Source organism: Scatophagus argus, chromosome 18, assembly GCF_020382885.2.
Source record: "Scatophagus argus isolate fScaArg1 chromosome 18, fScaArg1.pri, whole genome shotgun sequence".
Classification (NCBI taxonomy): Eukaryota; Metazoa; Chordata; class Actinopteri; family Scatophagidae; genus Scatophagus; species Scatophagus argus.
The window spans coordinates 13,102,048-13,115,429 of record NC_058510.1 but is presented as its reverse complement, the minus strand read 5'-3'; the positions used below and the strand labels follow the sequence as shown (position 1 = coordinate 13,115,429).

General features: G+C 41.8%; 1 protein-coding gene across 1 annotated transcript; it reads right to left on the bottom strand.

Moving 5' to 3' along the window:
• Positions 1–714: 714 nt before the first annotated feature.
• On the bottom strand, positions 715–13,223 carry kbtbd2 (kelch repeat and BTB (POZ) domain containing 2). The gene is made up of 4 exons (XM_046371612.1): positions 13,024–13,223; positions 10,005–10,561; positions 5,352–5,517; positions 715–4,647 (listed from the first exon to the last, which is right to left on the bottom strand). The coding sequence occupies exons 2-4, from the start codon at positions 10,175–10,177 to the stop codon at positions 3,088–3,090; spliced, it is 1,899 nt and encodes a 632-aa protein (XP_046227568.1). The 5' UTR covers positions 10,178–10,561; positions 13,024–13,223; the 3' UTR covers positions 715–3,087.
• Between the last annotated feature and the right edge of the window lie 159 nt (positions 13,224–13,382).

The window sequence follows — 13,382 nt, the reverse complement described above, 5'->3', positions numbered from 1 at the left end:
GTTCTTACGAACACTCAACAACCACTGCTGTCTTTGCAGGGCTATGAAATTCACAAGTACTGCCAATAAAATGATCCTTTTTCCAACACCCTACATGGAGACATATTAGCATATTTTTCGACAAAATCCCTTTTTTTATTTGACAAAAAGATGCCAAACATAACTGCTGGTAAACAGTTGGGTGCTGCATCTGCTGTAAGTTATCACAACCATGCAAAGTCAAAGCCGTACAACAACAACATTCAGAAACACAGCTGACTTCTCTGGGTCTGAGCTCATCTGAGATGTACTGATACAAATTATGCTAGGGTCTGACAAGTCCACATTTCTAACTGGTTTCTGAAAATCATGGACACCATGTCCCCTGGGCTAAAGAAGATCCAGATCATGACCAGCTCAAAATTCATAAGTCAGCATCTGTGAAGGCGTGTTTGTGCCAAAAAGGATTTGCAAATCACTGCCTTTGCTTTCTATTTACGTTTTACACAGTGTCCCTTTTTTGGAATAAGGGTTGTGTCTGCATTTTTTGTAATTAAACCACACTCTTGAACACTTCAACCAAACAAAGTAAACAAGGCTAATTCAATACAACCTTTCAAGTTTTGGGATTCAATACTTCATCTTAGTAAGCATCATAACCACTACAAGTAAACATTTTCTAAAACAGCAGCATCAACTCCAGATTTAACCAAACAAAAAGAAACAGGAAGCCGATTTCAAAAACGTTTTTGGTATGTTTTTAATAAATTAACGTTCATTCAAAATACAGTGCCAAAGGAGTATGATGCAGCCAAACATGCTAGTAAGGTCATGAAGCACCTGTGCTCATGTTTTTAAGGTAGGAGGAAGACCCCATCCCTCCCAAACCCGCCCTCTCCACTACTGCTGGCGGTTGCTGAGATGATTTACAGCCGTGGGCCAGCCCTCTCCTCTCACAACCAATCAGCAGCAAGATTCCACAATATTCAATTGAAAAAAAAATTAAATCTGATAGGAAAATGGATATCTACCCACAATCACACTACAGTAATGGCTGGTATTAAATTTTAAAAAAAAGACACTAATACAAAATAGACCTGGTTATTTTCCCCACACTAAAACAGTTATGAAAAATATATATTTTATTATATATATATTTCAGCAGCTTGGAAATAAAAAATGCATGAGCCTGAAACCTAGGTTTGTACAGAGTGAAGAGTTTGCTGAAAGAAAAATGATCATGATCATGTGCAGGTGGATGGAGTGAGACGTAAACTGCGAGCCGTGTGGAAGACCTGTGGGCAAACAGACTGACAGGCTATGGAGGCTCTATAGCAGAGTCAGGGTGGAGGACAGAGTAGTGAGGGAGAAGAGGTGATGGTTGACCGGACCTGCAGTCACCCTCTTTCAAGTCCTCTTGAACTCTCACTTGTTTCCCTGTAAGCCCTACCACCCCTCCCCCAAAAGACCACAGCCTCTGCTCCTCTTGCTGCAGGGCTTCATGAAGAAATAGATGGATCCTGGTTTTAAAGGAACACTCTAAAATCTATCGTTGGAGGATCAAATACCTTCATCTAAAAGTGCTATAAGGTGGCTCTGGAAAGTTTTCACTTTACTCATTTGTGAGAGACAGTAGTTTTCAGAAAGCCTGGATTCCCTTTAGCTCCAATGGATTCCAGTGGAGACGCAGAACCACAGCAACAGGCCCAAACTATCACGAAAAGCATTAGTCAACTGTCAGAATCAATTAATCATTTCAGCAGAGCTGCACTTGTACTTGTGAGAAGTTGAATCCAGAGAATGTTTGACATATTTGAATGAAAAGTGACTTAAATGATAAATGAGATATCAAAATCGTTGACCGGTTCTTCAGCTTTCCATTCAAGCCAATTCCGTTTAGTCCCAGCTTCTCAAATGTGAGAATTTGTTTCCTATCTTGTTTTTAGATCATGATTATAGACTTCCTGGATTCTGGACTGCTCGTCAGATCAATCATGCAGTCTAAAAATGTAAGCATATACTATGGGAGGACACTTTTTGACTATTTTCTTGACATTTTATGAACAAACAGATTAATGAATAACTTTGAAAAAATGTGAACAGATTAATCCTCCATGCAAGTCTTTCTCAAAATATATAAGTGACCTCAGAAACACTATTTATATAGTATGTATCGTATAGTTTGTTTTTTTTGTTAAGATATGTACATATACAGGTTTTGAAAACAAATTTCCCGCATGGGACAATAAAGACAAAAGGTCCACTTACTGGAAATTCTCTCAAACTTTCAGCCACATTTCATGGAGAAAAACTGCCACAAATTACCTGTCAAACTACCATTTCCACAGTAATGAACCTTCAAGCTCAAAATGGGCATTAAACCATGTCCAACCACTGCTGCTGTATTATTCAACTCTCCAGATGTTCAGTATTTGGTTTTTTTTTTAAAATGATTTTTACCAGAATCAAATTTCTGTTGCTGTGACTAAAAGCTGATCTGCCATCCTCTGCAAAGGAGCAAGCTACAACCTTTTCAGAGCCTCTTATGTAAGCCTACAGGGAATGTTTTTGATACTCTAAGGACAGATTTTCAGTGGCGTATTCCTTTATCAGTGTTGAGAGAAAATAAGATAATAGAGAGGAGAGCGGGGAGAGAGGGAAGCCACAACTGAAGGGGGGGGGGGGATTTTGGTACAGTTGCCATTGTCATTCCAAGAAGATTTACCAATTAAGTGCATCATTACCCTCATCATCATCACAAAAAAAAAAAAAAAAAAAATCAGTTGATGTTCAGATTATCACATTGTAGAAACAGTATGACAGAGTTGTAATAATATCTAACAGATGTCACAACTGACAAAATTTTCAGATTACTAATATTTTTAGGGGCTTCTTTTTCTCTCCAAGCTTGTTTTGGCCTGCATTCCTTATCAGCAACAGCTGTATGTAATGCAAACCTCCAAAGTCAAGAGATCCATCCACAACAAAGACAATGTCAAACCCTTTCAGATCTCAGAGATCTGATCTGCCCCTCCCACCCCAATGTTCATCCCTCAGCGTTTAAGATTACTGGTTCAGTCAGCGAGGTAGGGGAGCAGAGGTTAAGAGCTATACGTGAGGGAGGGTCACCAGCTCCCCATCCACCTCGAACTCCTCGGCTCCGTCGGTGGAGAAGAGGTAGGTTGGTGGTTTCCAAGGGGACTCCTCCAGGCAGGAGGGGTACAGCTTTCCCACCGCACAGCGGAAGTCCTTACCTAGGTCCCAGAGGACGCGCTCGGACACGGGCTGCCGCAGGTACCAGCGGTCTAGGTCCATGTCATACTGATAGATAGCATACTTGGCGCGCTCGTTCATGTGGGTTTCGCGCATGAAAATGCACAGTGAGTTGAGCAGCACCACTGCTCGCACGCATGGGTCCGAGTAACGCTTGGCAGGGATGTTGGCGGCCAGGCGCCACTCATTCTTGTTGACATCATAGATCTCCACGGTAACGGAGGAGCCGTCAATAGTGCTCGTGGGCATGCGGATGCCAGAGTTGCTGACAACATGGAGACCACCAATGTAGAAAATGAGGTCACCGAAGGCAGCCGCAGAGGCAAAACAGCGGCTGGTCTTGCGCGTGGCCATTTCCACCCAAGTATCTGCTCGAGGGAAGTAGCAGTACATCAGATCGTGTGTCATTACCCAGATGCAGTTGTGCGCCACCACAGAGGTGCTCCAGTTCCAGGCAAAAGGCAGGGGGCACATCATGCTCCACTCGTCTTTCTCGCAGTCGTAACGTTCGACCGTACGCTTGTTCAGCTCTCCTCCAACATTATCTCCCCCGATTGCATAGATGTAGCCCTCACAGTAGACCAACGAGGGCTTGATTCGGGCACACAGCATGGGTGTTTTGGGCACCCAGGCATTCTGCTGGGCATCAAACCAAAAGAAGCTATCAACCGAGTGGAAGACTGCCTGTAACTTTCCACTCTTGCCATGGTTAGTGATAGTATTTTTGATAGGGATCTGTCCGCCAGCAATGAACACATCATTGTCTGGTGTAACAAGAGTTCCCACCTTCTGAAGGTCTCCTGGAGGGTTGCTGAGTTTGTATACTTTCTCTGCCTGTGGGCTGTAACACACTACTGTAGTAGGCAAGGACCCGGACATGACATATCCTTCACCTTGTGTTTCGGACATGGCCTCCATGAAGATGAGCATCTCCTCCTTGGTCATACCTAATCGAGGTTTGAAGAACTTGGGCATGGACTTATAGAGGCCCTGCACCACCACAGACTTGTCGTTGGGTGGCAGACCCTGGAACCAGGCACGTTGTGTCACCTCAGAAAGGGCATCGATGCGGATTTGACTGAGTACAGAGGACAGATGCTGCGAGCGTGCCTCCATGTTATACTCCAACCACAGCATGGCTGCCTCGCGGACCGTCTCCTCCTTCTCCACATTGAGGTTGTCACTGCTCAGGACGTCTATCAACAGCTCGTGAGAAAGCTGGAGGAAGGCCTCCTGCCTGTAGACCACAGGGAACTTGTGCTCCACCATGCGCTTTGCGCTCTGCTTTAGCTCGCTACAACTGAACAGATCGCCGATGCTCAGCATGCGGACGCAGTTCTCAGCGTTAATCTTCTTCACCAGATAGTCTCTGCACTGCAGCAAGACATCTTCCACCTGAATGAGGACAGGAAATAATAGATGGCAGTCAGATGTCGGTAAAAAAGAAAAAATATATATATATATTTTTTTTTTTGCATTAGAGCTACAAAAGCAGAACAACGCCACTAGTTTATGGAGCTGCGGCGATTAGTCGATTTATCTATCATTCAGTTGAAAGAAAATTATTTGCCAGCTATTTTCATAATAGTCACTTTGGGCTCTGGAAACCTGTGATGAGCATTTTTCACAATCTTTTGATATTTAATGGTCTAAACAATTCATAAATTAATTGTGAAAATCTCCAGATTAAATGGAAACAAAAATAAATGTTAGTTGCAGCCCAGGATACTGAATGTAGATACTGATTATTTGTGAATAAAAATTTAGATCAAATGTAAATAAATGCTGAATTCTTTGCAGCCAAAGTGTCTAGAAAACAGGTAAATAGTAGCTAAAAGTAAAGCATACTTTTTTCAAAACACACTTAAAAAACAAAGTTCCTATTAAGACATCTTTGAGAGAATACTTGTAATCAGATATCAAAACATACTGAACTATACAAAATAATACTGAACAAGACATAGGATAGAGACAATATTTGTTGCATCAATTCATTGTTGGTTTTGTTGTTAATATAAAGTATAGTTCTTTAATGATGAAAGGGACGTGCACCTTCACTGTAAATGAATGGCGTATTGACAAGAATCGCTTGCACAGACCTGTAGGAAGCAGGCGGTCTCGTACAGCGGTTCCACGGTGCTGTCGCTGATGGCCAGGTTACCCGTGTAGGCGTAGGTTATTATGATCTGCAGGGTGGCTGGGTCCACGTTCCTCAGGTGGACATGGGTCTGTTTGCTCTCACTGAGCCCACTCATGAACATTGCCCTGCAGGAACAAAAGCAACAAGGCAGAGTCATCAGTCAACACACCAACACATGAGGAAGTAAACAATAAGATCCCACACAGATTAAGATTCACCGATGTGTCAATAAAGAAAAGAGATTTACATCAGCTGCTCCAACAACTCAAAGTTACTGCACAACTGGTATGTCAGTGTAAGTGTGTATTGTACACAGTTGTGATATGTTTCAGCACAGATTAACCACTCAGATTTCTACTGTACTTGGAAAATACAAATCACTTTTTGCTTGAGAAAGAAACTGGATTCACGGCAAGTGTAACAGTACTTCAGATAAATATTTGTGAAGCAGAATGAAGGTGATAAAAGCCAGTGATGCAAAGTCAGGCACACACAAAACAGGACTGAACAGCTTTCCAGTTTTACCAGCTTGGTCCCACCTACAAGATTAAACTGGTTGAATTTTATGTGCAGCAAAAGAGCCAGCGTTTGTGAGGGGTAGGAAGAGAGCTAGCAGCTCAAAGTTAGTTAGCAGGAGCCCAAAGAGAGCCAATTAGCCGAGTGTCAAAGAGTGGTGATTCCCTGTGCTCTGTTGTAATGTTTTAGTTCTGCACATTGGCAGATAAAGGCTACACTAATATTATTTGTATTATACCATTTAATAAAATAATCTGCTTCAGTTCTTATTTGTTGGTGTTGAGCCTTTCAAAATCAACATTCTCATTGCAATCAAACCACAAAGGCAGGTATACGCCTGTATTAACGGGGTGATATGGCAGCAGTCCAACGGGACCATACATTACATTTATATAACCACAATAACAAAAAATCTGTTTCAGTCGTTGGCCTTTCCTGCTCAGTTTCCAGACCATAATCTGGGAGCAGAGGGGAAGGTTTCTTTTCCTACCAGGCAAAACAGTTTCTTGCTTCATGACTAACCCTCTTCAACTTCCTGCAAAATTCACCATCACTGTCCTCTCTGTATTAGAAACCAGGCAACAGCCCCTGTAACCACCTGCAAACCTCACTAAGACCCAGCACTTAAGGGCTCTTAATATCTTATCTTAAAGTCCACCTTTGTCTGAACAATAAATTAATCTTCTAAGAATTAATTAATTACAATAATGTAATCTGTAACTACCAAGTAAAGGTATCAAATAAATGTAGTGGAGTAAAAAGTACAATATGTTAATCCAAAATGTAGTTGGGTGGAAGTTTGAAGTAGCAGAAAACGGAAATACTCAAGCAAAGTACAAGTACCTCAAAACTGTACTTAGATACAATAACTGAACTTAGATACAATAACTGAATAAACTGTTTAAAAAAAAAAAATCAACAACAGAATCAACAAAAACCTGATGTTGTTATAAAGCCAAAACAGATCAACTTTCTATTGTACAGCTGGTGATAAATTTCCAAAATCAGTTTCACAGTTTTTCTATCCAAAGTTTTCCTTGTAAATAAACAGAACCTCCTAATAACAGTTGGCATCTTGCCAAAGTGACTGTAAAAACAAAGTAACCAACCAGAATCATGGGACCTCTAATTGGCTGTTGCTGGAATGTATTTTTCAAGTAGTTGGAATATCCAATGTAAACTGGGTGAAATTAAAATGGTCTACAGTGTATTTGTATAATACTGATGTTGTGTTATGACCCCATACAACATTTTCTTTTAGACATTATAATATTATGACACGTCATAATTTCAAAAGCAACTGGAATGGCAAGTAACAATTGTTAATCATTAATAAATCTGCCTCTTCTCTCTGTTAGCTGATGGTGTTACTGTCACTAAGCTAGTCTGGTGGCTGGGGTCTGGTTTTAGATTAGTGTTAGAGAATGCCTCTTGTATGGATATTGAAAGCAAATATAAGTCCAATGGCAGAATATTGCTCTTGTGAATTTGCAAGCACGGCAAGATGACAGAATATCCTCAGAAAGAATCAATGCTTTCAAGAGGGAGAAACGCTTAATTTCCTACAATTTGACTTTTTCTCAAACAACTGATTCTCTGGCTCCATTCCTGAGAAGGCAGCATGGAGCTGCACTACAGAAAGCTGACATAAACAATGAAGCAAAGTGTATCTGCTGTGGAAACGATACCCCATCATTTCTAGTCTCGTTGGAGTAAAGTGGCAGGATTTAGACTCTTCCAGATCACATTCTTTGGCAAGTAGTTGCATGTTTCAACTTGTCTTGTCGTGAATCTTTGATGTTTGCCTTTAACAAACTCCTTCCAAGAACACCTGAACACCCCCCTTTCAAAAATCCAAAAGAGTCCTGTTGTGTTATTGTGTCTTTTTTGAGGCACTTCATAAATTATCCTGCTGACGAAGAAAGCAGAGAGAAACACAAAGCAGTGGGGTGGGTGTGTGCAGTTAGATGCCAGAAGTGTGTGAGTAGGTGTGTGTTTGTGGAGTGGGCTGAAGAGAAAAGTTAAGAGAGCATATTTAAGTAGTTAATTAAGATGGGGAATTTCATAGAAGTAAGAAAGATCAAGGAACCTTTATAAACAAGATTAACATATTCATATCACAGCATACAAAACTGGAGGTATAATGGCTCACAAAGGGTAAGACTGAACAGCACTGGTTTATCTGGAGAAGATGTTACTACTGATCAGCACCTGCTTGGTGGGCTAACTGCACAGGTTAGCTCCAGCTGGGCTTCTCTCTGCACTGACTCCCATGATGCCACTACCTTGGCAAGCCGCCTACACTTGTATGTTGCCATTCATCAGAGTTCCGAGTGAGTCCAAGTGTTTTTGCTAACCTCTTTCACCACATTTTTATGCTTTTGTAGACCTGTTATTGGTTTTGACTGGTGATGCGCACCTCTTAGGGTAGGTCATTCCGTTTTTCCATTGTTAGTGTTTCAGAGGTTCTGGCCGTGTTTCTGTCAGTGGCACCTTCTACTTAGTGTCAAAACCACCTTCGATTTTGTGTCAAAAACATTTAGACCTATTCTGTGATTTTTTTTAATTGATTTGGCAACAACACCTCAACAATAATTCTGATAATCCATTAATCATTCGAGTCAAATGATGAAGCAAATGATGAAGAAAATGTCAACACTTTGCTGCTTCCAGCTCCTCAAATAAGAGGATTTCTTTTTACTTTGTTTTTAATATTATTGTTGGTAATTATAAAACTAATCAAAAACTTGCAACTAGCAAATACTTAGAGAAAACAATTAATCAATTAACCAAGAAAATGATCATCAGCTAAATCAATAATGAAAAGCTAAAGATGCTGGGTACTTTGATGTTCTGATAAACATTTTTCCTACATTTTGTGACCTTTCATAGAAGAAATTCAATAAACACTTAAATGATAAATAACAGATTAATCAATCATTAAAATATTTGTCACTTGCAACTTAAGGCTTTAACAAAAACTTCTCTGCACAACAGCTTTGCCCTCCTGAATGGGGGTTTTGGGGGTGTGACTGCAGCAGGGGCTAAGACTGCCAGACCATATTACGCAACCCTGCAGGCATAGCCCTGCACCCCCTCCCTCTTCTTCCTCTCTTTCTTGCCCATTCTCTCCATCTCTCACCAAGACCTACGTGACCAGACTTTCCCCTCCGCACACCACCTCTCTCCAGGGTCTTGTCGTGTCCCTTGAAGCAAAGCGTGTGAAGAGAAAGAAGGTGTAAGGACAGGCAACAAAGAAGAAAAAAGGAGTTTAGAGGAAGCACTGAAACACCTCTGAACCCTGGAGGGGAAATGCTCTGCATGTTCACACCAGATAACGAGTGCATGGGAAACAGTGGGGAAGAACACAGAAGTGGGTGTGTGAGAGGTTGTAAGTTGTTGGGTCCTTTTCTTGGAATGCATGTGTGAATGTGCAGTATAGGACGAAGGGAGGGGTGGGGTTGGAGTTAGACAGGGTGTTCAAATGCAGCATGAGCTCCTGTCATACACAGATGGACTATTCCCAGAGCCGAAGCTGCTGCTCTGTCATATTCACTGCAGTGCACACACTTCATTATGCAACATTGTAGGTACAAATGAGGTTTTCCCTGGACCTTAAGGGATACATCTGCAGAACTACAGGTTCAAGACTGCTTCATTTATTCCACATAGTGATAAATCAGAGACAGAATAACTGGTTTGCAGGGTGACTGGAGTTCCAGCTTTCAAGGAAACACCTTGAACCCTTTGGTTTCCATCCTCCATGTGTGGAGTGGGTAACACAACACGGTGCATTATTCATTGTAACTGTAGGAGGTAAGCGCTTACAAACATAACAAGCATGCTACATAATGACAGCATACCTACACCTTATCACAAACAGACTAAGGGAAATAATTGCTGTCTTTAGAGACAAAAACTCAAAAGCTGTAGGGTGCATTATTTATGGAAATGTAGGAGAAAATGTCAGAAGACCTATACTGCACAAAACATAGTCACAATGAGTCTGATGTTGTTAAAAGCACAAATCCCCAACATAAAACATGAGTTATTCCACACCCACAGCATTATGCTGACAATGGTGTGGTGCACTCACCTGAAATAGGAGCTACATGTGGCCAGGACCATCTTGTGACATGGGAACTCTGCGTCCTCCACCAGCAACACAACGTCAGTCAGTAATTTCTGTTCATAAAAGAACTTGAGCTGCTCCAGCAGAGAGACAGCGTAGTCCGTGTTGACCGGCCTGCGCTCATTGAGATCCGACATGGTTGCATCCCATGAATCGCGCCCCAGTTTTGAAAAGTCTCACGGCCGGTAGAACCGGACTCAAGCCAACCAGAAGAAAAAATATTCTTAAAATATTCAAGATAACAAAGGGGAGGGGGCAGATGGCTCTTCAACACCTCCACTGGTCCAAGTGGAGGTGTTCTTATGCGGAAAATGCTTCCTCTACTGGAGAATAGTTGAAAGATGAGATGAGAAGGTTGTGGTGTTGTAGCTACCAGGTGTCACAGTCAGGAATCCAGAGTTCCTGGGTGAGGAAGGAGCTGTTTCCTTTCGTGGATGTATCTGTTGTCTGAGGTCATGCAGTGAGGCACAAGGAACCAGAGGTAGAGGGAGAACACAACACACTGCTACATCAGTGCTTATCTGAAAAACACAGGAAAAACACAACAATAATGAGCCTAGAATGCATATCTCTCTCTCTTGGGCCAGAGCAGTAAACCATCCTGAAACCTTCTCAAATACAAATACTGCAGTTGCAACAAGTCACCTGCTGCCTTCTCTTCCTCCACCAAACCCTCCCCTCATCCCTCGCTTACAGAAACTGTACTGACAACAGACAACAACAGAATCTGAAGCGGAAGTGGCATCTGCCTGTGGGCCAAGACTGTTTTACAAAGATGCAAATTATGTGTCCAAAAAATAAAATAAGACAGCATCATATTCAGGTTTAAGTGCTACAGTGCAGAACCCTATTCATTAATTAAGATGCCCCCACTTCAGTGATGACACAACAAAGTTTCCCTTCATTGAGGCTATTGTGATCTTAGTGTCACTGTCTCAGTCTTCTTAGCCTTAAGATGATTTTCGGAAACATGGTCTAGCTCTCTTTTTTCTTTCTGCCACGATGCCACGATGGTTAGCCCACTGAATATCATTATGTCTAACATGCAAAACAATCTGTCTGAGGCAGTCCTTACCAGGACTGTACTTGAGAACAGATTCAGACAGTATTGCATTTGTGGTCAAGAATTTGAGGTGTTTTCTAAAGTGTTACAAAGATTCACACCTTACAGTACAGATGGGTAAAACTCAAACTCAAACTCACTGCACCTTAATTCAGTTATTTTTTTCTGCCCAAGATCATTTGCATGCTACAGAGAAAACAATTTTACACTACAATTTCTAATTCAGAAAAGGTAAAACTGCCTTTACCACGAGGTCATAATAATAGGACAAGCAAAATACAGTTTTTCAATCAAGCAACCAAAAACATACCACACCACAGTCTGCAAAACTTGAGCTCAGCTGCTCACGTCCTTAAAGACTGTGGGCTTTTTGGCAGGTTACCATGACACAGAACCACTGGACCAGTTACCATTACCGCTTCATGGTACCGCCTTCATTGGCTTCTAGCAAAACTACCAGTGATATAAAGTACTACGACTGTCATGACAGCAGGGGAAAAAAACAAAGAAATATTAACAGTCTCGTTGATGCAATGTGTTAGGTCAACCTGGCAGCTCAGTATCTATGGAACTGGGGTTGTGGATCGTTGAATTTTACAACCATCGTCGCACCACACTGAATCTGGTCTGCTGGATGCTGATACCGGTGACCACCCGAGACGACCTCCAAATTTAGGTCTTTTCTGCCTAACAATTCTGTTGTCTACACGGCCCGTGACAGTTGAAAACATGAAAAAATATCTGTTCACTCCGATGTCTAACGTTAGCATGAGCAGGTAGCTATCACTGTAGCATACTAAAGCTAACATTAGCTAACGTTCGCGCTACCACATTTTAAATACTGACAAACCTCACATGAAGACACAGTCGATAAATTGAATTGTCACCCTCCATTAGTCTTTAAGCTCGCAGCTAAGATATGTCACATTATGTTATAATGATATTAACTCTCCAAAAAGAGACGTAACGCTAGTTGAGCAACGATGAGCAGTCTATAGGTAGATGTTAGCGTGCTTACACCATCGGTCACTGCATGGCACATCCTTCAACTAACATTAGGCCGTCTGCATTCACTTCAAAAACACTCGGTTAGCCTAGATAGCTAGACAGCTATCTAGCGAGCTAACGAGAGTCAATTTACAACATATTTCACAACAACTTGCTAACCATCGGGTTATTTCTGGGAGTTTAATGCTCGTTTGACGACTGTTAATCGCTAACATTAGATTTTTTTTACTTGCTCGATGCTGACTGGATACGTTCGCACGTTAACGTTACCGTTAACTACCAATCCACTGTCCACCTTCTCCAAAACAAACCCCGTCTGCTATCTAAAACATGGCAAAGTAACATAAGACAGTCAGGCCTGTTGCAAAACCATAGACGGTATAATGTTCAAAAACAAATCTCGCTGTGGTTAGCCAACCCGACAAACCTTAACATCACTATCATCCCATTACATTTGTTTCAAAGCACATGTTCAACGAGGTGTCCATCCTTGTCTTTGATCAACCGAACTAATCAGTTAGCTTCCATGTAACGTTAATGTTATATCGCTAACTCAAGTAAGGATACTTGCTTGATTGCCACCCGCGGCAACTTAGCAAAGTTAGCTTCTCTGCGCTACACAGTTCCGGGGTAACGTAACAGTTAGCTAACGAGGTATCCAGTCTGTTGATGCGTATTAGCTGGTTGTTAGAAAGTCAAGCGTCTGCTGTCTTCAGCTCAACTGTGAATTTGTCTTAGAAGGGAAATGACAGGGGAAAACCTGTGCAGCACCCAAATCAAACAGCGGTCATGCGGCTAGCAAAAACACAGTTAGGCTAACTGCTAAAAGAGCTACATAAACGTAAGCTAGCTACCTGAATGAGCCACTTTTCAAATAAACCAATTCAACAAACAAAATTCAGGCTTCCTTACAGTAAAAGTAGTAGGAGTCCACACAATGGACCGTCCTGATGACTTTTCTCGTCAGCAGAATGTGCCAAGTAAGGTCCTCAAGCCGAATTTAGACATTAAACTGTTGTGTAGAAGCGCAGGGCAGCAGACAACCTTTCAGCGAATCATGAGCGCCTGAAAGACCAGAGGCCAAATGGGGATACTGCGCGTGCGCGCAAGTCAAGCGGCCCCAGTTTTCTTTTCTAGATTGACGAGGACAAGTCATGCATATTTAGTGAGCACGAAATGTTTTTTATCCAATCATAGCTTGACGGCAAACCTTTTGACAGCCGATCAGTGTCCTCTAAACACCATGCTTACACGTCAAATAAAGTCACCAC